The sequence below is a fragment of the Vigna unguiculata genome, chromosome 4, assembly GCF_004118075.2.
Source record: "Vigna unguiculata cultivar IT97K-499-35 chromosome 4, ASM411807v1, whole genome shotgun sequence".
NCBI lineage: Eukaryota > Viridiplantae > Streptophyta > Magnoliopsida > Fabales > Fabaceae > Vigna > Vigna unguiculata.
This window is the reverse complement of record NC_040282.1, coordinates 23019007-23046082: the sequence shown is the minus strand read 5'-3', so window position 1 is coordinate 23046082 and position 27076 is coordinate 23019007. Positions and strand designations below refer to the sequence as shown.

At 30.5% G+C, this 27076-nt stretch overlaps 1 protein-coding gene and 1 long non-coding RNA gene across 2 annotated transcripts; both read right to left on the bottom strand.

Annotated features, from left to right (window-relative positions):
• Positions 1-8198: 8198 nt before the first annotated feature.
• On the bottom strand, positions 8199-26503 carry LOC114182508. The gene is made up of 7 exons (XM_028069393.1): positions 26490-26503; positions 11002-11125; positions 10823-10909; positions 9941-10222; positions 9539-9681; positions 8693-9456; positions 8199-8611 (listed from the first exon to the last, which is right to left on the bottom strand). Exons 2-6 carry the CDS (start codon positions 11047-11049, stop codon positions 9267-9269), a joined length of 750 nt encoding a protein of 249 aa, XP_027925194.1. The 5' UTR covers positions 11050-11125; positions 26490-26503; the 3' UTR covers positions 8199-8611; positions 8693-9266.
• LOC114182509 lies at positions 13177-15696 on the bottom strand. Its single transcript, XR_003604102.1, has 5 exons — positions 15562-15696; positions 15405-15494; positions 14923-15019; positions 14742-14813; positions 13177-13389 (listed from the first exon to the last, which is right to left on the bottom strand). It is a non-coding gene; the product is annotated as an uncharacterized LOC114182509 (long non-coding RNA).
• Positions 26504-27076: the final 573 nt, after the last annotated feature.

The window sequence follows — 27076 nt, the reverse complement described above, 5'->3', positions numbered from 1 at the left end:
AATTCCCATAATGTTCATGATGGTTTAGGAAGTGGTATAGATGTGACTGAAGGTGAAACAATTAACTCGATGCATGACATGTTGTGTGGTGCTCTTAGACAACATCGGTCATTTGAAATACCAGAAACGAACTTAGAAAAGCCTCCAAATGAAGCAATTCAGCGATTTTATAATCTATTAGTTGAGTCAAATGAACAATTATTTGAAGGATCATCAAAGTCTAAATTATCAATTTGTGTTATACTTTTAGCATGCAAGTCAAATTGGAATGTACTTGACCAATGTGTAGATTTTATAACAAAAATGCTTTAAGATATAACCCCGATGAATAGAAATTGGAATTATATAAAATGTCTATTTTTGAATAACAAGAGGAATTTCAGACTATATTTTCCCAAGCAAGATCTGAGGCTGCTTCTTGTGGTGGAGGAGAAGAAGTATCCCTATTGGACCCTATTGAGGAAGACAAGTTAAGGAAAAAAAGTCAGTTGGTTGCTGGTGGTGGTGGCAAATATCCTAAGGGACAAGTATATGGGGTTGGAAAACTAAATGAAGGAAATATTTGTGGGGAAGCCTTCACACAACAAGCATCTACCTCTACTACAATTGTGGATTCACAAAATATTCAAAGGTTGGAAGAAGAGATTTGCCAATCTAGGGAGGAGTTTCGTTAATCTATGGAGGAGAATCAACGACTTCATAGAAAATTGGAATCCCTACTTTCTGTTGTTCTCCCTCTTCTTCCTCCTACCGCACAAACCATTTTTCAAGACGTTGAACAACCACAAAATGGGGACCAAAACCAAGATGATGCTTAGGAGGGTGCACAACATCATGGACAAAACTCATCTCATTATGCAGATTATTAGTTAGTTATTTAATTGCAAGACTTGACCTAGGGCTATTAGTTAGTTTTAATATCTCAGTACTTCAAAATATGTTGAATTTCATTTCCTATTTTACTTTGTAATTATATCTTAATCTTGTTTTGATGTGATGATGGATATTGCTTGACTTGTTTTGATGTGATGATATGGATATTATTGGAACCTCTATAAAATTATTGTTATATTTGAAGAAGGTGTTTTTTGTTGTGTATACATTTTAAAATACAAGGTATATATGTTCTAGGGAAAATTGTATGGGTTGTTACAAAATTCAATTTTATTATCTGTTTTGCAATTATCTACGAAAATTTGTGTATGTAAATTACCTACGAAATATTTCGTATGTTACCTACGAAATATTTCGTAGGTCATTTACATACATAGCTTTTCGTAGTGTTACCTACGAAAACTTTCATAGATAAGTTATCTACGACAAATCTGATAGGTAAGTTCGTAGGTCATTTACCTACGAAATATTTCGTAGATAACTCGAATATTTTTTCCATGCCCGGATTTCGTATGTAATTCCCACACCAGGATTGCGTAGATAACTTTCGTAGGTAATTTATCTACGAACATATTTTTCGTAGATAAAATTACCTAGCAGCAGTTTACCTACGAACTTTAATTCGTAGGTAATTCATAGATAATATCGAGTTACCTACGAAATTTACATATTACCTACGAAATTTTGGCGTAAATAATAAACATATTTTTTGTAGTGTTTAACAAATTCAACTACTAGTACATTTGTTGACAAATATTACCACGAAATGGTCAAAACTCAAAAACATAAATGTGACATCATTTTATCAATACATTTTGCCGACGAAAAAAAGCAGTTGATAATAACAATTCTAGCTTACCTAAGGATTTTACAGACAAATATTTATCAACAAATATTTTCGTTGATAATTCAAATTCAAATTTACCACCATAATTATTTCCAACAATAAAATTTGTTGGTAATGTTGTTTTACTAATGAGTTTATTTTTATCAGTAAATGTTTTACGATCAATTTATTCTCATCAGTAAATTTTGTTAGTAATTAAATGATTTCTTGTTGAGACTAAGAAACATTTTTAGTCTCTCTTTGTTTTGCAATTATCACTTTTTTGGAATGAGCACAAGATAATGCAGAAGTTGACGCATATCTGGATGAGGAGAAACCTGAGTTTGAGTTCATAGGATACCATTTCCTATTGTCATGTTTAATTTTGGGATAATATGATTATTTTCCTTTTGGATAATTGTACAAATATATTATATATACGGAGAGTTATCTACATTTGTCTCTTAACTATCACATCTCTTTATTATATGTATTTTACTACTATATGGAATATTACGAAATTAATTATATTATTGAAATAAAATAAAATTAAAGTGTTATATTGTAATTTATTGCAAAATAGTGGATTAAAAGTAATTTACAAATATATTTATAATTTATTTCAAAAATTTATATTAATACAAACATTTCTTCTTAATACCAAACCAATATTATTTATAAAGAAATTGACAGCATTATTTTATAAATTGTTGTTACAATCTCAAATGTACTCTCATTCTAAATTATTATCACAAGTTACAAACAGGTAAATATTAGATTAAGCTAATAGACCTTTCAATAATAATAATAATAATAATAATAATAATAATATTATTATTATTATTATTATTATTGTTATTATTATTATTATTATCATTAATAAATTACAATTTCCTTTAAATATTATACCTGAGAAAGACAACCATCATCATTTTATTATCTATTATTTGAGTAGAGAAAGTAGTGGTGGATGTAACTAATGTGAAACAGAAAAAGAAAAATATATTTTACAATCATATATCAAAATGTCTTTTGTTATAAATTAAAACGAAAAAATATAACTTTAATTTTCAAATAATAGACCGGTAAGTAATTAATTTTCAAAATTTAAACTTATACACTGGACTCATAACAATAAGTGAAAAATATTTTTTATCATATAGATGCATGATTGTTGTAAAATAGATTGAAGGTTACATAGTCATTCGCCTAACATTATTCATCTTCCTCCTCTTTTAAATATTTGCAAGAATCAAGAATACTTTCTATAAGAAAACAATTTCAATATGTCCGTTCAATAAGAAAACCCTAGATTTTGTTTCTTCTTTTGTGCTTTCATAAAAAATTGTAACAGACTTCTGTTATTGTTTGGTGATAAGTTTTGGTCATAAGTTTCTAAGAGATATAATCAAACTAACATAAATATAATTAATTTTTTATTGTTTAAAACTTTAAATACAAAAAAGATATTAGATACGAAAAGTTAAATTAATTGGTGTTCTGATACTTATATTATTTAGTAGTCGATATTAAAGATAATTTCCCTTTAATTCTAAACCGTATCAAAGTTATAAGTTTTAAATACGACAATATCTGTTTAATGAATTGAGCTATTAAACTATACATGTCTTATAAATAACTTTCCGTATATACTTTAAGAAAACATAACATCGCTAATAATTTCAAAATCTTTGTACATGTGATTTCTTATGTGCATAAAAAACACATTTACTATCATTACATGTCGTCTGAATCTGAAATTGCTTTGAGCCTACTGTCCCCAATTGAGGTGATTGGTTGAGAAAAGAGGCAAAGAAAAATGATTTTCAACGAAAACAAGATTCATTGAAAACCTAAAACCTGCTGCGTCATTCTGCATAAATATGGATTCCTATGATCCCACTAGAACTCATTGGTTGAGAAAATAGGCAAAGAAAAAAAAATCATTGAAAATCTAAACTTAGTTTCTATCGTAATTCAGCTCATTGGTTCATAGTAGAGGCAAAGAAAAACTTTTTTCATAAAAAACAAAAATTCATTGGAAACCTAAACCTAAAAGGATACATTAGCCATTCACTTAGTTTCTCGTCTCTTCCTATTGTTTTTACTTTTGCGATAATCAAAAATTGCTTTATAAGAGAAAACAAAACACAGCTGTAAATTGCTTCATTTAATGGTTGAGTTGGAATGAGTGCAAGAATCAGAAAACCCTAAATATTGCAGAGAGCTTTTGTTTCTTCTTCACTAAAATTTGTCTTCATACGCAATTGTAAGACCTCTTCTATTATTGTTTGGTGATAAGTTTCAAAAGATATAATCAAAAATATTTTCCATATTTTTGTTATTAATATTCATAAGCATAATTGTTGTTATTCTAAATATTCATTAGCATAATCATTTGAAGAGTATTGAAAACACATTGATTTCTATAACAAAAAAAAGTTACTTGACTAAAAAGATATATTCAAATATTGGAAGAACACTGAACAAAACGTTTTATGTCCTAAAAATACAAGATACGCCAAATATAAATTAAACATATATAGTAGATCTTAAATTTATTAAAACCTATAAAATATATTAAAAATGCAGTGAAGCATATAATAATTTCTAACATAAAAGAGAGAAATATTTTATTAAATTTGCATATATTTTAACTCAGTTATTTAAGTAAAAATGGTGAAAATGGTATACTCATTTTGTTTCATGTACGAGAGACTTCTTTAGAGGGAATCTCCGTCGTTACAGAGTGATACCAAATACTCATATTTTATATTTTATAATTAATTTCGTGTTTAATTTTTAATAAATTTTTTAAAAAAAATTATCAGAAAACATGATATATAACTAAATCAAAATCTAACTTTCCAAGTAGGGATGGCAACGGGGCGGGGCGAGGACGGGTTTCACTATCCCATACCCATCCCCGCATAAAAAATTCATCCCCATCCCCATACCCAAACCCAACGGGTATCAAACTTTTTTCCCATCCCATCCCCACCGGGTAACGGGTATAATCTCGTACCCATACCCGTACCCATGTTCTAACTACTTCAATATTAATTTTTATAAAAGAAAAAAAATTACGATAAAGAAAACATAATATTATGAAATATTCAATATTAGGAGGATTTTCTTCGATGCCAAATACATTAAAATAAATTATAATTGTTTATATTTTATATTAGAATACCAAATAAAATTTCATGTGAACCAAAACATTTATTAAATTTGCAAACTACAACATTAATGAACTTAGTTGATAAAATTAAAAAATATTTCAAAAAAGTATAAAAGGAAAACAAATATTCAAATTAAAATATATTTTAAATGTTTGTTTACTTCAATTTTTTAAATTCTAATGAATCTCTTTTTTATACACTAATAAAAGTTATAATATATCACTTGATCAAAATGACACAAAGAACAAATATTCAAATTAAAATATATTTTAAATATTTGTTTACTTCAATTTAAACGAGAATGAAGATATGGCGGGGACGGGTATTATGGCGGGTATATGTACATCCCCATACCCATCCCCATACCCAACTGAAAAAGTCGGGGATTTCCCATACCCATACCCATACCCAGTCAATGCGGGGATTCCCCGTCAAAACGGGGACGGGTTCGGGCAATACCCACGAGGACGGGTTTATTTGCCATCTCTATTTCCAAGTAAGCAAAATTTAATTTAAACTAATTGGTAGTATATAAGAAAATAAGATAAAGGCTACCATTAAATCAAGTATCTCAAAATAATTAATCACTGAAAAAACTCCAAACAAGAATTGTAAAAGATAGCTTACTCTTTTTCTGGATCGTTTAGGATTAAAGCCAAGAGTCTAATATAATATGAAATTCAACTAGCAAAGAGTTATGTCCATGCATTCATGGTTTACGAACCAAGTCTTTTAAAATTACACACAAGAATAACAGTAAAGAAACACTTAATAAATATAGTATGAATGGCTGCGACACTGTAACTGTAAAGCAAGGATTACGCTTGAAACATACTACCATTTTTTTTTCTAGAGTATATAATTTAATGTAATAGAAGGGAATATCATTCATGGTGAAAACGTTCAATTAAATAACAAACTGCAAAATCATCTAAAATTTGACTTTTGTTTTTTATTTACAAAAGCAATTAGGATGTATGTGGTATAACCGTCTTAATGAGTATTTGTTAAAAAGATGTATAGAAATTATCTTATTTGTCTTTGTATTTATATGAAAATATTAGAAAATGAATTTTCCATAATCATTGTTTACGTAGATGACATAAACATTGTTGAAAATGCTAATGAGGTCACAAAGGCAACTAATTGCTTAAAGAACGAATTTGAGATGAAGAATATTCGACGGACAAAGTTTTGTTTGAAAATAGAAATTGAGTATTTAAATAAAGATGAATTTATACGCTTATATAATCAATGTGCTTAAAAGGTTCTTATATAATCAATGTGCTTAAAAGGTTCTAAATGGACAAGACACGCCTGTTATGCATTCCAATGGTTATGAGGTCGTTAGATGTTGATAAAAACTCTTCTTAGATTTCAAGAAAATAGTGAAGATCTTCTTGGTCCAAAAATATCATATCTTAGTGTTATAAGAACAATAATGTATCTTGGTAATTATACTCGTCTTGATATTATATTCGATGTAAATTTATTAAGCAAGATATAGTTCGTCACATACAAGAAGACAATGGATTGGAGTAAAACATATACTTTGTTACCTCAAGGGTATTACACATATAAACTTATTTTATCCAAATGATTCAAAATAATATTTAATGGGTTATGCATATATCAGATTCTCCCATTGTCACAATGATTGATGACAAATAGGATATTTGTTCACGTGGTAGCACAAAATGATTTTATGGTGGTTTGTAAAACAAACCATAACAACATTGTCAAATCATGCATAATTTTAGCATTACACGAGATAAGTTGTGAATGTATTTGGTTAAAGTCTATAATTCAACATGTTTGACAAATTTGTGGTCTATCATAAACAAAAATAGAATTAACAATCATATATGAAGACGATAGTGCGTTATTCAATTGAAATGGTGATATAGAGTTTCAAAATATAATATGAGGAAATAATAATAATAAATTTATAAAATAATAATAATAATAATTGTAATAAAAATAATTGTAATAATAATTACTATGAATAATAATAATATAAGTAACAATAATTATTATTATTTTGATTACAAGAAAAATTTAGTCGTCTCATAATATCATCTATTAATCAATTTTTTATCATCTATATCAATTCAATCATTTACAAATCTTTATAATTTTCTTTTCATTTGTCGTCATTTATTATCGTCTTTATCTTAATTTAAACGACCACACTTTCACGTTTTTTCGTTCATTTCTACTCTTCTAATTCAAAAAAAATAAAATAAAAGCTTAATTAAACAAGGGAACTTGAAATATTATACCATATATAAGGAACAAAAATAAAATATTAATAAAAAAAAGAAGAAATTAATAATAATGTTTGATCCAGAGAGAAATTTAATTCTCAAATATTTTTACACAAGTAACATTAGTTATAATCCTTTATTTTCTATTACTTTTAATTATTTTGAATGTTGTAATAAATATAGAATAATTAATTGTTGGATAATACTTTATAAAAAATGTTAATAAACCCATAAATAAATTTAAATATAAGATATGTTAAACTTTATTCAAAATTGTGTGCTTTTTAAGTGTTAATTTTTTTTTTAAAAAATGTAAAACTTTAAATAAAAGAACAGAAACAATATAATGATTTTAAGGAAAATACAAAAAAAAAAATGTATAGTTTTTAAACATATTATAAAATCATATTATGCTATGTGATATTATTTTACTATATCATATTATTTTTAAGAAATTCTTGCAATTTATGCTTCAAAACACAAGTCATAAAACTTACTTTATAATTTTTAATACATTAACTTTTTTAGTTTAGAAGGTAATTATTTTGTTCTTATAACTTACGTTGTCAATTAAAAGCTAAAATCTCAAAATTTAATGTAACAGATATTTTACAAAACTCAAGTTCTAAGTTCATTATTTTGACTATGATTAAAATTGAAGATGCTAAAAAAGTACTAAATATAATTTATTCATGAACTTTTATCTCCTAGGGAAAGTCAACGTACACTTTATTATTACAAAAATAAAACAATTTAATCGTTAAAATAACCAAATCACTATTGAATTAACACTTGGTAAGATAATGATTAAGATAAATGAAAACATAAAGTTAATAAATATTAAGGTAAAAGATGTAATTACTTAAGAATATTTAGAATGTATCACTTTGCAATTGATTTCAATCCATATCTAACTATTTAAATGAAGAATAAGATCACAACATCAAAACCTATGTTTCTCTTGTTTCTATAAAAAATAAACTTCTAGCTTTATAATTCACTACAACAAGATACAACAAGTTCATATTCTTTTTCAAGGTTTAGCATTATCATCAACTTTACAATCGTACTACATGATTGTATATCACAATAATGCTTCCTTTTATACAAAGAATACAAAAAACGGGGGAACCTACTCAACTCTCAATCAAAAATGGTCGAGCATAGAAAGATGTCCACCAATACCTACAAAACACTTTCCACGATGTTAATCATATCCACATATTCAGAACAAATAAAATATAAATCAAGCTACAAATATGCTAGCAACACACTTTAACACAATATTATTAGATAAATTTACATAAGTCTCATAAATACAACACCAATCCTCTTACTCACCTTGAGTGAATATACTTATCAACCTCTTCCTTCTTCTCAGGACCATAGACAAACCATTTTTTCTTCAGATGAAGAAGCAGTTTCATCTTGCATTTTCACATCTGCATATCGCTTTCTTTTAGAAAACTTCCTAAAGCCAAATCACCATGGTATCATCATTTCAAATGGATTTTGAGAGTTACCTTGCAAAAGAACACTGCTTTCATCATTATGACTTTTCAACTTCCAAAACACCTTTCCATCATTGTCCACAAACTCGAGCTTTATTCTCATGGCATCAAAACCTCATCATATGATAATAAAACACCTCAGCAAGTAGAGCATTATGCTTCTCCATTTGAAGTGGAGTCACCTTTAGCATAATACCGTTAACCGTCTCAGACTGCAATTTCTTCCTAAGACCCTTCTCCTATAAATAGGATGCATATAAAATTACAAATACAATATAAGAGCAAAAAACATCCAGATACAAAGAACGTAAAACCTTGCTTGCTATTACCTTGTCCACAGCTTCAGCAACCTTGGATTTTTGCTTCTTTCACATCTTCTGCATGTTTTGCATTTTGATCTTCAATACAACACCTCAATTTTCTGTACACATTAAGAACATTTCCAACCACTTCAAAACAAGATTATGAAGACAACATGGAAAAGAAAAGAATTGAAAAAGTGGTAAAACAATAAAACAAAAGCAAAATGCACAAGAAAGCTATCTTCTTATATACTTGACACACTTACTCAGTGCCTAAAGCTTCATCACAGAGAAAATTTCAGCAAAGTGAGCTTCCTAAGCTTCCTAGACAAATCCAAGTTGTGATATCTACTTGCACCTTCTTCGAGCCAATCCAAAGGAAAATCCTTTATTATATGATCAGATTCAGCTATTAAATCTTTCGACGCTTTCAACCATGAATTACTTCCATTGCTAGCAGTCAAGGATGGACACCTAAACCAAAGTCATATAAAATAATTATCACTGCACAAACAGGAAACAAACAAATCGATCAAAGATATAAGGAATAACTCACTCATTCTCTGAATCATTAAATATCAAGGTCAACACTCTAATTTGAAATTGAACCACCAAGTTGTTTTGCCCTCGACGTAAATTTTGCTTACGTATCAATTCTCGTAACATGGCCTCAGCCTCTCCATTCTTCAAATCAAGAGCCTGATTAAGTTTATACACAGGTAAATGTGAAAAAGGACTTTATAAAGCAATTATGAATGGCAGCAAAATAAGTCAGTGTAATACAAGTATATATGTAACAAATGCACCATTATATCTGGAGTGCATAATTTAATGTTACACAAAATATATCACCCTCAACAGAGTTACACCATTATATCTGCACCGTAGACAACGATTTTCCTTCAGCATCAGTTCCTAACAATATTTTATTGTGACAAAAATCATGGTTGCTATCTACCTTTGTTTCCTTTTCAGAGACTTTGCTACAAGCTCTGGTGTCATCATTTGCGTTCCCTTTTTCCTCATTTCGAACTTCTTGGCAAATTTTACGCTCTTTGTAGCTCTTCCTTTTGCCAGCACTATCACCATTCTTTGCATTAGATATTTCCTTTAATTCTTCACGCGCTGTCTTCTTAGATATTTTGGTAGAATTCCTCTGAGTGTTTACAGGGTCAAGCTGTAAACTACTGTTAAAAGAGTTTTCCTTCTCCACTTCCCCCGAGAGAAATACTACAAGGTCCTGAAAAAAAAAAGAAAAAAAAAACATCAACGAAACTCACCAGAGCATAAGAAGTTGTGATTCATGTGTACATGTATCATCACATAAGACACAATGATATAGGTAAATATGACTATCTAAAAAGACAAAATAATGGATACATCATTATGAATTAAACAAAATATAATTGTAAATATATATATATATATATATATATATATATATATATATATATATATATATATATATATATAAAGAGAGAGAGAGAGAGAGAGAGAGAGAGGCACACACACTATAGAAGTTTTAAACACAAAAGTCCATATGAGATACATAGGCATAAGTACAGTACGCATATAAAAATCTAGTAATAAGATTTGAATACATAGTCCAATTTAAAATATTAATGCATCACAGGTATGAAAAGTTAATCTATACCATACAGTTAACATGGATGTCAAGATTTGATGTAGGTAAAACAATTTCAACTATTCATGCATAGTCATACAGAAAAAATTAACTCCTCTCACGGGATGCACCACACACATATAAACCCTATGCACCAATGAGTGAAACGTATATGCTAATAACTAACACAAATTAACCCAACAAAAGGTATGGTACCTTCTCCGACGCAATTGGTTTCATGGGTGAAGCACCTTTGCAAGCTAGAACTTCATCAAAACTTGAACAACTAACATGTTCATGCTCCTGATATCATTAACAAAGCGTGAATTTGCATTCATAGGAGCTTCTTCGATCAGAAAACATGAGTAAACTTGCTTTGAAAGCAAAACACTCACCATGATGGATCCCATCTCGTTATACTTAGAAGTGTTTGCAACAAGCATTTCAGACACGAATTTAAACCCAGTTGCCTTAGCTGTATGAAACAGTGGACCAGTAGGTAATTCGCCTTTTTTCTTCCTAAAAGAAGCACTCATCTTTCAGAATGAACTCAAGATACAATAACAACGGAAAACACAAAGAAATAAAACAAAAAACAAAAGAAACTCACCTGCAAAAAACAAAAAACAAAAGTAACTATATATAGTATGAATATAATATGAATGGCTGCGACATGTCATTATAACTTTAATGTATCAGAAGGGAATATCACTCATGCATAATATTAATAGAAATAATTAGTTCCAATTTGGTAACATCACTCTATATCATTAAAGCAATTTGTTCGATTATGCTTATTCAATCAGTCAACTATTAAATGCAACAATGAATTGCAATTAATAAAAAAAAAAAAAAACATCACGAAAAGTTGTTAACTTGGCGAAACCATACCTTTCCAAGCACTCTGCAAAATTCTAAGAGCTGCAACACATTCCCAACATGTTTGGACTAAATCAAATTCCTTGACATTACGATATAAGAAACAAGTACTCTGTATTCAACACAGGAAAATCATCATTCAAGAAAACATATACATATATACAAGCACTGTACTTTATACTCTCTGATTCTTTAATTTTGTACCATGGATATCTCAGCTGACATTTGGAACATTTCACATTTACAAAAACAATAGCAGTCATGGTTTTTAAAATATTTTAATTTTTTTCTTGCATTGCAAGTGTGTCAAAAATTCTATCGCTTTCCAACTATAGTTGAAACATACAAAAATGACCAAGGAGGTTTTTCTGTACTAGGGCACACGTATCCAACATGATAAACAATTTTAAATAAGATAAAGTATCTCATGAGGGATACCAGTGACCTGGTACAAGACAAGAAAACAAAAATATGCATAATGTGACCAAGTAAGCATTCAGATTGATTGAAGAACTATTAAGAGTGTTTATAAAATGTAACGATGAAAAAAGAGTTAAAAAAGAAAAATACTTCTGCAGAAAAGTTCTTTGAACCCACAGGAGGCGCGATAGAATTTCATTCCAGTGAAAATAAGCTGAGACGAAGTCAACCATTCCTTCACAGTTTTCTAACTAAGTTCTAAGAGGTAAATAAGTGATATGCATTAGAGAAAACTAATCTTTGTTACTGGCTTCACCAAATTTCTCCAGAAGTAAGGAAAAAAAAAAAAAAAAAAAAGAAAGAAAAGAAGTACCATCAACAATATACTTTCTTGTGCAGAAGCAAAACAGTCAAACATATTCATAACCCTCCAAGAATACACGCCGCAAAAGATTGTTTTTTTTTGTTCTCTATAGTTAGGTTTTCCTTCTCGTTAGGTTAGAAATTAATCTTCTTTTCTATTATGAGTTAGGGTTTATAAAGATAGTAACCCCTAACCCTCTCCTCTTTATGGTGGAGGACCACCGATGTCTATACGCGTGACTGACCAACACTACAGCAACATTCTTTTCTTCTGTTTTAGTTTTGAATACCGATGTTAGTTCACAAACTTTTAATTTATTTATTAATTATTTTATTTCTATTCTTTTTAAATTGTTCTTTTACTTATTTTTTTTTCTAAAACTATTTGAAACATACCAGCAATTAAAATTCTCTTTAATAAATTTTTGAAAATTTATTAAATTAAATGAAAAGTAGATATCTTTTTATTTAAAAAAAACATTCATTTTTATCAATTTAATATGTTTATATTATATGATGACAATTATATGTAGGAAAAAAAATGGACATAGAAAGCAATTAACAGAGGATATTTTGTAATTTCCACGGTATAGGCATCATCGCTTCTGCCACATATCTTTGGGTTCTTCCGTATTCAACTCATTACAAATATGGATAAGATATTTTTTAACACAAGATATTTGTTTTTAGAAAACTTTCTAGTACATTTCTAAAACTTTTTATGTTTTATTTCTACATAGCAAGCCCAAAATCATTTTATTTTATCTTTCACTACAAAAATACTAAATTTGAAACACGTATTCACCCTTACAGTATTTAACAAAGAATAAATAGAAATATATATTGTAACGTCCCATTTAAATATTAAACGAAATTAAAGAAAACGTCACGCGATAAAGTATAGCAGCGTAGTCTTGGGGTCCTTAACGCAACCCCTACAACCTGGCACATCACGATGCCAGCATAAATCAGATATAATTCTAACAAAGAGTGTAGAGTAAGAAAGCATAAGACGATACAGGGGCCGTAGCCCTAAAGAAATCATGAATAAGATGACTCCAGCCCAGATGGCTAAGCTGCGGAATCGCCATTCCCTTGTTGACCACGAGAACCTCGCCCATCTGCTCCCATCAACCAAGTCGATGGTCATCGCAAGGAAGAACAATCACATACAACACAATCATGCAACAAAACGGGTAAGCTAGAGCCAACAACATATGCATCATACAGTCCAATATATGTTCATCATCTCGCATCCATGTAACAACCAAACATGTTATGACTCTTCACTCAATACACTACGACTCGACTCGACTCATTCGGATATGTATAACTTGGTCGGATTCAGCGGATGCTTGCACTTATGGTGGATACCTCTACTCATCCCCGAGCTGCTCGATCCTGAGCTATGTAATACAAGTGTTATGTTGAATCAAATTTCCCTCACCACAAGGTTAGCCCTTACTGGATCTCAGGCCTCCTGCTACTCTTACCACAGGAGTCAGTCCGCTCTAGGTGAGACTAACTGGCTCCTCAGAGTGTCAGGATGCAACCTTACCTTGAATCCTTACCTAGTTATACAGATGGGGCACCACCATGGACACCCACTAGCAGGGGCCATGGAATTACGTCCCGACCACTGAAGCGCGACCCTGAAAGTCTCACCTAGAGATTCCCAAGGAATTATGCACTGACACAGACGAAATACAATCATACGGTCAAATAGGATTTACCATCCAAGGGTGCATTCATTATGTCAACCGTTTAAGTCGTTACATTTCACATCTCCAGGTCCAACGCATTCCATCTCATCATAATCCATTCATGATCATAAGATACAACTCATCTCATTTTCATGTCACTTTAGTAATACCAATCTCATTTAGTTCTCATGCCAAAACTCATACCAAACCCATCATTAAATTTCATGAATCATGCCGAACATACCTCATGCTCCATTATATACATGTTACTCATCATACAATCATACTCAACCAAAACAGATCATTCAAGAACAAACAGGCATCAAATCACAACACTGTTCTCGCCCAGTACCTTGCTCAGGCTGAGGGGTCTCGCTCAGGCGAGGCAAGCTCGCTCAGGCGAACCTCTTTCGCCTAGGCGAGGGCTCGAAAGAGCATCCAGAAATCAACGCAGGATCTCGCTTAGGCGAGACCCCTCCTGCCTGGGCGAGATGTTTGCTCGCTCAAAATTTGAGCGGGTCGCCTGGGCGACCCTTCGCATAAACTGGTTTGGGCGAATCCCTGTTTGTCTCGCCTAGGCGAGACTGGCTCGCTTGGGCGAGATTAACAGGTCTCGCCACTGTTTCACCTGCAACAACCATGTATTTCGAACCAACCAAGCATGCAAGGCATTCCACACGCCACAGACAACAGTTTTATCCATACAAATATTCAACAAGCACAAAAGCAGGACAAAGACGACCCACACTCGAAACCCTAACTTCCCGTACCTAGAAATGGGTTCGTACAGAACGTTCGACGCGTAACCAAAGAGCACGGCAGCTCTAGAACGCACTAAAGAGCTGAAAACAGAAGGTACACGAAACAAGGGCAAATTAGTATTAAACCCTAACTGCGAGAATACAAGGGAAAAGCGAAAAGAGAACTCTGATGATCTAGAGGGGTACTTACGTGGAGTAGAAACTGATTCGGAGCTAGCTTGAGAGGCTTGGGGAGGAACCCTAGCAGAGCTCTAGTGCGGAAGGGGAAAGTGACGGCTGCTGAGTTTCTGCAAGAGTGAGAGTAAGTGTGAAATTAGGGCAACCTGGAGGCTTTTACTATGGACCGGCCTTTAGGCCCATTACTGTAGGGCAACCCTAAAAAAGAAGCAGAAAAATAAAAAGGGGCCTTACATATATTTTTATTCTTTTTACAATTTTGTGATTTTTCTAAAAAATAAATTAAAAAAATATATTTGTTAAAGTATTAAAAGTTCTGTCACTTGAAAATAAGATTTTAAATTTCCAGCATGAACTTAAAATTTAGGATTTATTAAATAAAAGAATTATAAACATGAAAAAATTTGTCAAATACAAAAAACAGTAAACTAGTTAACAGCTTCTAGATCTTAAATGAAATAAAGCAATCATCTTGTTCTATGAATAGAAACTCACCAAGTCAGAATCCTGATAACGCTCCTTCGATCTAAACAGTTTTAACTCCACCAATCTCGAGAAACTTTTAGAGTTACTTTGAGAAAACATCTGCAACTTTTAGGATTAGAAAAAAATATGAATGGAGTCAAATTATTCATAATATGCATTTATTTACCTTTACAGAACTGCACCATGAAAACAAAACCTCTTAATAAGAGAAGGAAAAGAAGAAAAAGAAGAAAAAAAAGTGTGGGGATGATAGCAGAAGAAGGAAGATTAGGGTTACTGTGAACCTGTGCAGAATTTAGGATTGATGTGAGAAACATTCAGTAGAAACTAACTTACAAAAGACTACTAAATACAAAATAAAGTTGTTTGTATGTAACTCTATGCCACCGTAAGAAATAAGATTTTCCACCATTCATCGTTCTGTGGAAGATAATGCACCATTCCTCTATTCACACGCGAGATAAAACAAATAACTTTATCACATCTTGAAAATCATAATTTAAATATAAAAATATAGAAGTAATGATGTTAAATTATTTATATGATATCTATGATGACAATGAAATTCTTGTTACATTTAAATTATATATAATATAATATATGTACTATTTTTTATAAATTTTTAAAAGGAAAACTAAAATCTTAAATACTGTGAAGATTTTAAATGTTTTTAAATTTCATGTTGGAAACAGAAATTATAAGATAAGTATAGATATCAATATATTTAAATTTTTATACTATTTTTACATAAATTTTGTAAGATTGAATGTTCTCTTCCTTGTTTCTTTTGCTTAAATAATAGGGTTTTGCTATAAAATTCTGAATGATTTTACAACTATAAGAAAGTGTAGAGGTATTAATATATTAATAGTTTTATACTGTTTTATATAATAAATTATTGGATCTTAAAACAAGTCTTTCAAAATGAAGACCCTCATTTATAATATTTTATTATTAAATCTATAGAAATATTGAATAAAACATTATATATAGTTATTTCAAAAGAAAATAAGTGTAACAATAAAATATATAGAAACCAATTATAGACAACATGAGTTTTTCAAAAGAACTATCTCTTGACAGAATAATTACTAGGAGCTTAATCAGAAGCATTTTCTCCTTACATCATAAATGTATCATCACCTAACTCCTCATTTGCTGATATCGTAAAGTGATCATCATAAATAGACAAACAAAACACAAAAGAAAAACAAAATAACATGATAAGTTGGTGTGCTAAGAATGATCTAAGACAATATAAGCTAAACATGAATAAAATACAGTACATCATATATATATATATATATATATATATATATATATATATATATACCAAATAATTAATATTAAACTCAATTATTCATATATATGTCATAGAATTCACCGGAGGCGTACATATTTATAGTACTATTTATGCTTTGCAGAATCATAAACAAAGGAGTTATCACCTACTACTCACAAATAATTTATTTTTGGAAATATTCATTTTAAACATTTAATATCTAATTTATCTCTTCAATATTTCATTAGTTTCAACATTTGTTTACACATTGTTGTCTGTCTAACTTAAGTGATTTAAAACATTAAATTTATTAAGTGTCATTTTATAATGTTTATGAGTAAATCTCCCTTCTTAACTGGATATAACTGGTACAATGTTAATCATTGCAAGTACTATCTCCTACTTTATTTATGTATGTTTATTTCTCATATGCTTTTTTTAGGTATGATAGTTGTTCTATATTCTTATAGTGAGTTTTGTGACTTCCTAATTTTTGGATGCATGAAAGGATACAGGTTGATTCTATTAAAATTTTCTTCAAATATGCTTTAATTTGTTTGGAATGTTTATGCTAAACTCACAACTCCATGCCGAGATTTTTAATGAAAGTTAATTATACTATGAACTGATTATATTGTGTTTTGACATGACATTTTGTGACATTATAAAAAGAGTAAACAACTAAAATTTTAAAATAGGATTATTGTTCTTTTTTCTTTTAAAAAAAAATATTAAGATTATATAATAGAGTTGTCAAAATAGATTAAAACTTGTAAGTTAATCTGACTGATCATAAATTCAAGCCAGAAAGAATTTCATTCTAGTAAAAATAAGTTAAGATGAAGTGAACCATTCCTTCACAGTTTTCTTCATAGTACCTTCACACCAGGAAGGAAAGGTAAAATAAAATAAATGATAGACGGTGTTGAAAAGTTCTAAGAGAGATAAATGAATATGGGGATAAAAGAAAGAAGGAAAACAATAAAGAAAAAAGAAAAGAAAAGAAGAGCACCATTAACAACATACTTTCTTTTATAAGGAGGAAAAAAAAAAACAGTAACCTTTAACACTCTCCTCTCTATGTTGGACCACGCGTGACTGACCTGCACTACACTGACAGTCTCTCATTTTAGTTTTGAATATCGTTTAGTTCATAAAATTTTAATTTATTCATTAATTATTTTATTTCTATTCTTTTTAAATTATGCTTTTACTATTTTTTTTTTCCTAAAACTATTTGAAACATACAATTGAATATCGTTGTTAGTTCATAAAATTTTAATTTATTCATTAATTATTTTATTTCTATTCTTTCTAAATTATGCTTTTACTATTTTTTTTCCTAAAACTATTTGAAACATACAATAAATTAAAATTATGTTAAGTAATTTTTTGAAAATTTATTAAATTAAATGAAAAGTACATATCTTTTTATTTGAAAAAAAAATTCATTTTATCAATTTAATATGTTTATATTATGTGATGACAATTTATTATTATATATATATATATATATATATAAATAAAAGAAACATTGTACTTTGTCATGTGTCAATTCCTAAATAACTTTTCCTTGAATTTTTTGTCATTTCATACGTCTCATTTGGTGTTCTATCCGAAATAACACTAGTGCTTTTTCTAATTTACGCAAATGCCACCCAATTAATACCCTCATTATCTTATCTTATTTTCAAAAATGCCACTCAACACACATTTCTATTATTATATTTATCATTTTTATTATAATTCTTTTATTATTAAAATTATAATTACTAATACTATTATTTTATTAGCAGCATTATTATTATTATTTATTACATTTATAATTTTCATTACTATTATTAGTATTGATAATATTACTATTACTAATATTATTATTATTATTATTATTTATTAGTATTATTTTTTTATTATTATAATTATTATTAGTAATATTATTTTAATAGAAACATAATTAGTATTAATAATATTAGGTTTAATCATGTCCTTGTTCTTCATTTTGGAGACAAAATCTCAATTTGGTACCCTTATTTCTAGAAGTTTCAATTTTGTCTCCATTTTTTTTTATTAAAATGTCTCAAATGTGTCCTTTTGTTAATTTAGGCTAGACGGCGTTAATTGAACAGTGATATGACAAGATTAACCAGTGGTGAAACCGTGACAAGGAACATAGCACAGTGACGTGAAAGAGATTTTTTTTTTTTAAATAATAGTTAAGTTAAATTAGATTAGGGTTTTAAACTTTGGGAAAATTGGGGATACAATCAGATGAAGTAGAAGAAGGGGAAATTGCAGTATCTGGTAATGGGGTAGTTTAGAAAAAAAGTTAACATATATGAAGGTATCTGGTAATGGGGTAGTTTAGAAAAAAAGTTAACATATATGAAGATATATCTAGTGGAACAACACTCCGATAATAAGCCTACCTATATTGTTTTGCTAGGTTCCTGATTGTATCGACAAGCTTGCCCAAGCTAAGATTAAGATTTGGCAATTTTCTCATCCTGTTCGTTTTGCTAGGCAATTTACTCTCTGTGAAGGCAAAGTTCGTTTATTTTTTAATGATGGTATGTTTTGTTCATGCTTGTTGGAATTTGAGTCACCAAGTGGTTTGGATTCTGGGTCAGTCCTAAGTTGCACTTGATATTTGTGGTCTGCTTGGACTGCCAAGTGAGATGCCATTTCACCACCAGATTTTTTCTTCAGGTCTTTCAATGGGATGACGAGGTCGAACACGAAGACTGCGTTTGCTTTTAATCTTTGGTTTTTGCAGTACTTGTTCATCCTCACCTTCTTCACGATCATGAATCCAACTTCCAGACTAATGATGGTCCATGTGAGAATCACCAGATATTGCAATTTCCTCTTCCTCTACCTCATCTGATTGTATTCCAATTTCCCCAAAGTTTAAAACCTCTAATCCTAATTTAACTTAACTACTATTTTAAAAAGAATTCCTTTTCTACGTCATTGTACTCTGTTCTTAGTCACAGTTTCACCACTGGTTAACCTTCACATGTCACTGTTCAGTTAACGCTGTCTAGTCCAACTTAACAGAAAGGACACATTTGAGACATTTTAATGAAAAAGGAGATCAAATTGAGACTTTTAGAAATAAAGATACCAAATTGAGATTTTGCCTCCAAAATAGGACCAAAAGCATGATTAAACCATAATATTATTAGTATATTTATTATTATTAACACTATTATTATTATATTATTTTAATTAATAATACTATCAGTATTAATATTAATAGTATTACTATTATTATTAGTTTTACTATTGTTAATCTTACTAATAATAATAATTATTATTATTAGTTTTTATATTATTATTATTATTATTATTCGTATTGATATTATTTTTATTATTAGTATTTGTTATTATTATTAACAATATTATTATTATTATAATAATAATAATTATTATTATTATTATCATTATTTTATTATTATTAGTATATTATTTTTTTAGTATATTTATTTTAAAATTATTATTATTAATATCATTATTATTACTATTTTAATTAATAATATTATTATTATATTTATTGTTATTATACTTCTTATTATTACATTTACTATTTTTATTTTATTGATAATATTACTGTTATTATTACTATTATTAATATTCTTATAATTATTAATACTATTAGTATTAAATATTAATAGTATTACTATTATTATTAGTTTTATTATTATTTTTAGTTTTAATAATAATAGTAACTATTATTATTATTATTATTATTGCTTTTAGTATTTATATTATTATTAATATTAGTATTAATATTATTGTTATTATTAGCGATATATTATTATTTGTATTATTGTTATTATTATTATTATTAGTGATATTATTATTATTTTTTATCTTTGGGAGCGACATCCAAAAGCATTTGAATAAAATGGTCTAAGCATTTTTTAGGAACATGCCAATTGATTCTAGCTACTAAAAGTCTTATAGCTATTGTTAATCTTGACTTGATTGCTCCTTCATAAATGGGTTCATTTGCACCAGCTAACATTTCATAAAATCTTTGCGCTTCATCGTTAGGGGGCTCTTCATATAAATTTTCATTCCCCGTATTGACTTCAACATGCATCAAATTACATGTTTGCATATAGGCATCATACACCATTTCAGTGACCGAAACAAACTGATGCCCACAATTCATGTTTTCATAACTACAAGATACATAACCAAAGTTCTGAACATTTGATCCATCTTCTCCATGATTAACCCAAATGTCGTAATTTGGCATAAATCCATATTGTAGCAAATGAGCCCTCACTTGCGGTGGTTTATGTATTTTTCGACACTTGCATTTGACGCCCAGACACCTAATCCCTCCATCTAAAATATAATAGTTTTGTTCCATTGCTTTGGACACAAACTCTGTCACTCTAGTAACGAACTCTTGTCCATCTACGATCCATCTTTTCTACATGTCCAACAAAGAATTATTATCAACTATCAAACACAATTGTAAATTTCAAAAACTATATTAAAAATAGTTTTTGAAGTACAATATTTCCCACATAATGGTGAAAAGATTAAGTATTAATACTTGGTTGGGAATCGTTGATGGTAAAAAGGAGAATTCTCCTATAACGGTAATTTTCATTACCTTTAAATAGAGTTTATAGTGGAAAGAAATAACTTATATAACTACATAGCTTAAGAAAAGTTACAAAAGTAAATGAATGTGGTAACTAATGCCATGCATTAGAATAAAGCTAATTTTGATGTCAAACTCTTTTTCACTTTGCCATAAATTTTCTCACCCTTACTTGTTAAGTTTCCTTTTGTTACTTCTTAAATTTCGAGATAAGTTTCCTTTTAGTTGTTTTTATTATTTAGTATTATATAGTATGAATATAAGAATATATTTTTTAAATTAACCTCTAAGATATACCTGTTTTCTTATAAATAAACAAATTAATCTTTGGAACAAAAATTAGACACCAAATTCTGAAATATTAAAGTAGTAGTAGAAAACAAATTAAATAAAATACTAATTAAAGTAATAGCAATTTGTAAATTATAAACTCAAAAAATCTTAAAATAAACTATATTCCAATATAAGTTTTCTTTAAAAATATTTTTATTATTTAGTATTATATGGTATGAATGCAAGAGTGTTTTTTTAAAATTAACTTCTCATTTATACGTTTCTACCGCTCTGTATATAAATAAAAAATTATTCCATAACTTTAGAACAAAAATCTGGACACCAAACTCTAAAATATTAAAGTAGTATTAGAAAAAATAAGATACTAAATAAAACTACTAACTAAAAAAGATATTGCACATCCCATTCACAAATCAAATACCTGCGCTAAGTGTTCAAAATTCAAATTAAAACTAAACCACTTTCTTTCATACCATCAAAGCAAAGTATTAGTGATCAGTACATTCTTTCCCTTAAATCTTAAGCAACATTTACTTCATATCTTATCAAAAATCTTTTGCTCATAAAGAAACAAGTAATATGCTGCAGTTGCAGGTTCGAGAAAGTCTTGATACACAAGACTTTAGCTTGTGCCCTTTCAAGGTCTCCAATAGTAGAGATTCATATGAGCACTAATTACAAAAACATAACCCTTCTTTCAAAAATAAAGATTACAGATGCAAACTAACAGCAATAGAAACAGTATCTTTTATATTAGTTTATAGTGACTCACCTAAGTGGTTTGTGATGCTGATAGAGAGAATGGTTTGTGAATGATTCTAATATTTGTTTAAGCAATAACCATTCTTGCACATATTCAAAGCCATTATGCACATGCATTGAATGCCTCATTCACAAATCAAATTATCAATAACTTATGATTTGGCTACCAGTAAAATAAATTAGATTCATCATATTATTAAGAAGAATATAGCAGAATGCATTGTTAACTTTTTCAGTATCTCATGTAGCAAACACACTTAAAACATTCAAACATGCATCATATATCCAAATGTGGCAAAACGAATATTAATAAAATACCAATGAATTAATAGAATCCCTCACCCTTGCGGTCTACACCACCAACACTCCAACACTGCAGGGCGACCACTTCGACACTACAACAACCCCTTTTTTCAGTTGGCCTCCCACCACCTCACCTTCACTTAGGTAGATAAAAATAGCTATAACACGGGGTATTCGATCGGGAAAATAGCTGCCAAACATTTCGGAAACCATTATTCAATCAATTGGAAAACCAATTTCTTCAAATGATAAATATATTCAAATATGAGGGATTAGAACTCACTAGCTCATTTCATAGAGAATGCGAGAAAAATATTGAAGTCATCATCTCCCTTTCGTTGCCCACTACCCACCTCCTTCTGCACCAAAGAAACATCCACTACTACAGTAACCCCTTTTGGCCCCGGTTATTTTCGAGATTCTGCCTCGGTTTAAGAACCGAGACATATTAAAGTGAGGCCAAAAGACACCCCCTTTTGGCCTCGGTCATTACCCGAAGCCATAGGTCTCTTTTCTGCCTCGGTTGTAGAGAGATCGAAGCCATAGACTCAATATTTTTAAAAAATAAAATAAAATTTGCAGCCTCCGCGAAGCTTCCTCGCGCACCAACCATGGCAGTTCACGTTCCACCATTGTCGGCAGCCACTGCTTCTCCATCCTCTCTGCAACGCACAACCACCGCAACATCATACCCCATCGAACCACCATGAGCAAGCTGCTCGCACAACAGCTGAACCATCACCACCGCGCTTGCAGCAACAACAGCGTTCAAAACACCATTAACGCTCCACCATGGAAGTAGCGAACCAGAACCATCACGCCGGAACAGTTACAACAGCGAAACAACAACGCAAATGCGAACCTTTCAGATCTGCACTACGTCCAACCTTTCAGCCACGTAGCCGTCAGCCATCGTAGTTTCGCTCCCTCTCAAACTGCGGCCACAGCCGCCCCTCCGCCTCCCACGTAGTGCAGTGCTCTGCCTCCGCGTGCATGACCCACCAGCACACCACCACACGCGGCGAGGTAATGCTCAGCGACATCGTCGGGAACGGCATCTCCGGCATCCTTCACAAGTGGGTGAACTATGAGCGCGGGTGGCGCCCCCGCTGGTTCGTGCTCCACGACAGCGTGCACCCATCGCGAATCCTTCGCGCCAGTCCACCAAGCAATGACGAGAGAATTGTGGTTCGCGCAGAGAGAATTTGGGAAGAAGATGAATAGTGATCGGGGTTCGCGATTTGGGGATTTTAATAGGCTCAATGGCCTCGATCGAAGGGGACTCGAAGCCAAAGGGGGTGGCGCTGATGAAATTTATAAATTAGGGTTTCTGGACAGGGTTATAGGCTTCGGTTCTATTTCAGCCGAGACCTAAAACTGCGCAATATTGCCTCGGTCGAAAAGTAACCGAGGCCAAATGTGTTCTCGCTGGCGCCAATTTTAAAATTTTCATTTTTGGGCTGCCTAATAGGCTTCGGTTCTTAAGGAACTGAGGCCTAAAGTTGCTTACGACATCGATTGTTTGTAGAACCGAAGCAATATAGGTTGCTGAAATTGCAAAATTGCCACTGCCTCCTTATAGGCTTCGGTTCCGCCATAACCGAGGCCTATAAGGCGAGGTAAATTATCAAATCTGCACTAGTGATCGAAGAGAACACGAATTCTGGGTTGATCCTGCCGCTCTTCATTAACCACAGCTCACAAGGGCCGAAATGGTTTTTCGTTGAGCGCCAATTAAAGAGGAGACTGAAACTTTCTGGGTGGAGGGATTGAAAATGAGAAAGGAGAGGAAGCGAAATGAGAATGGAGAGAAAGAAACTCTCTACACGCAAGAACGAAAATGAAGAGTTAAATTTTGGTAAAGTGAAAATGAGGCAATTGGTAAAGTTAAAATTTATCTAAACTTTTCACCTACTTCTTTAAGTGTCGGCCAACCCACTCTCCCTTCTAAATAATAATATTTATTTTTTAACTTAGGCCAAGTCATCTCCGCAAAATTAATTTTTAATTTTATTTTTATTAAATTGCGTCGCCTAGCTCACGCTACTGATTGCGTCCCTTAGCCCTCCCTACTATCTTAATCTATTTTTCCATTAAAAATAATATAAGAGTGTCGGTCAACCCACTCTATTCTTTAATAATAATATTTTTTTTTACTTCACTCTAAGCCATCTCCACAAAATTATTTTTCTTTTTTTTTTGCTAACTTGCGTCGGCTAACTGACGCTACCGATTGCGACTTAATCTAGTCTAAAATACAATTGTGTCCCATAACCGTTGCTCTAAAATTTATATTTTTTTAATATTGAGTAACTAGCATTTTGTGATTATCAAGAGTCGCATAGTTACTGTGTCAATCTCAAAACAACCTTATGTGTAGAGATGTCAAAATGGGTTTAAATCTGTGAACCAACTTGGCTCACCACGAGTTCGAGTCAGGTTGGATTGAAAAACATTAGGCTTTTTCAATGGTGGGTTGAACTCCACCTGACTCATCTAATCTACGGATTAAATGGGTTCGAGCCGGATTGACCCACTTAACCCATGAACATTTTTTTACAATTGTTTTTAATTTTTTGTTATAATTATTTACTACTCCTAATTATGTAAGATCAAAATTTCATGTTTTTAAATGCTAGAATGTAAATGTTGCTCAATAATATTTGAATAGTTTGATTGTTTAATTAAGTTGATTGACAAATTATATACGTTGATACTTTAATCTTTAATTATTATCTTTATAATAAATTACTTAAACAACCGTTTTATAAACAAATTTTTCTAGATTAGCATGATAAAAATGTGTAATTTTTTCATTTATATTTTGTTGAATAACATAACAAAAACTGTGTAATATTAACCTATTTTCTTGGACTATATAAACACTTTTTTGGAAACAATAGAGTTCAATCTGGCATCAATTTGGAGTAGGAGAACGGAATTCCCTCGTTGAATGGTGAGTTGAAAGAAGTAGCAAAATGGAAAGGCTGGTGATTGTCCAGGACAAGGCACCTTCGGTCTCTATATATAATAAAAAAAACTTTATTAATTGTAGTAATAAACGTATTAATTTACTTTTATCAATCTATAAATGTATTAAAGCTAAATCTGAACAAGTTTCAGAAGATGTTATTCTAATTTACTAAAAGTAGTTTACTACATGCCAAGTGGATTACAATGGAAATTTAAAGGCCAATCTAAATGTAACTGGAAATAATTAAACAAGGAATTAGCCGTAGCTTTATATTCCAAAACCAACACATATACTGTGATACCAAAAAAACCCTGAGAGATACAAACGTGTTTAGTTCAATCTCAAATGCTGAAAAGACAAACGTATGTTTCTCTTGTTTCTATCAAAAATGAACTTCTAGCTTTATAATCCACTACAACAAGATACAACAAGTTCATATTCTTTTTCAAGTTTTACCATTACCATCAACTTCATCATCTTACAAATAAAATATGAACTCCAATATTCCATGAGTGGAAGGACCTACCTATATGAATCTACCTCAAACAATAACAATTATGCTATTATACACTACATGGGACCATAAATAGTTGAAGCAATATTAGATGTCACAAGTAAACTCCGGATTAGAGAGGGCAATACTAACCTTAAACATCCTACAACTTTGCTTCAGTTAAAAGCACGGGAGAAAACTTGTGGCTTTTAAGTCTTTTAGCCCTGCAACAATTGTAGGAAAGAAACCATTTTATTGCTTGCACCTGTGCAGCATCCATTATTAAACACAAAACTACAATAACTAAAATGTAACATCCAAACAGAGCATTAAAATTAAATATTGTATACATGCCGAAACTATACCTTTCCAAACACTCCCCAAACTCTAAGAATTGCACCGCATTCCCTACATGTTTGGACGAAACCATATTCCTTGGCATTACCATATAAGAAACGAGTACTGTATTCATCACAGGAAAACCATCATTAAAGAAAACATATACATATATACATGTTGGGAAATCACGTACTAAAAATAATCTCTTCAAGCGGAAGCACACCCATAAATAAGAGTAGAAAAATATAAATAAAAATACACAGAAAATTTAACGTGGTTCGGCACCTCAAGGTCTACATCCACAAACACTCAACAAAAATATTATCACTCAAAGTGTAATTTTTTGTGGACCAAAATTGCAAACCCTTCATAGTGTAATTTTTCTGGCAAAAACTGCAAACCTTCTAATGACACACAACTACCCAAGCCCCTCATACACCCAAAAGACCTATTGTGTTGTGGTGTTAATTCTCAAATCAACTCATCACTTTTATAGTAGTTTCTTACTTTTCCTTTCTTCACTTTAGTCAATGTAGGACTTTGGTGAATACCCACCTCAAAACAACAATACAAGTACTGTATTTTATACTCTCTCATTCTTTCATTTTGTACC

Bases quoted from the DNA above. Each gene is read 5' to 3' on its own strand.
- LOC114182508 (XM_028069393.1), bottom strand. From the start codon at position 11,049: ATGCTTGTTGCAAACACTTCTAAGTATAACGAGATGGGATCCATCATG. The intron at 10,910-11,001 runs GTGAGTGTTTTG...TAATGATATCAG, and splicing joins ACGAGATGGGATCCATCATG to GAGCATGAACATGTTAGTTG. The intron at 10,223-10,822 runs GTACCATACCTT...TTTTTTTTTCAG, and splicing joins AACCAATTGCGTCGGAGAAG to GACCTTGTAGTATTTCTCTC.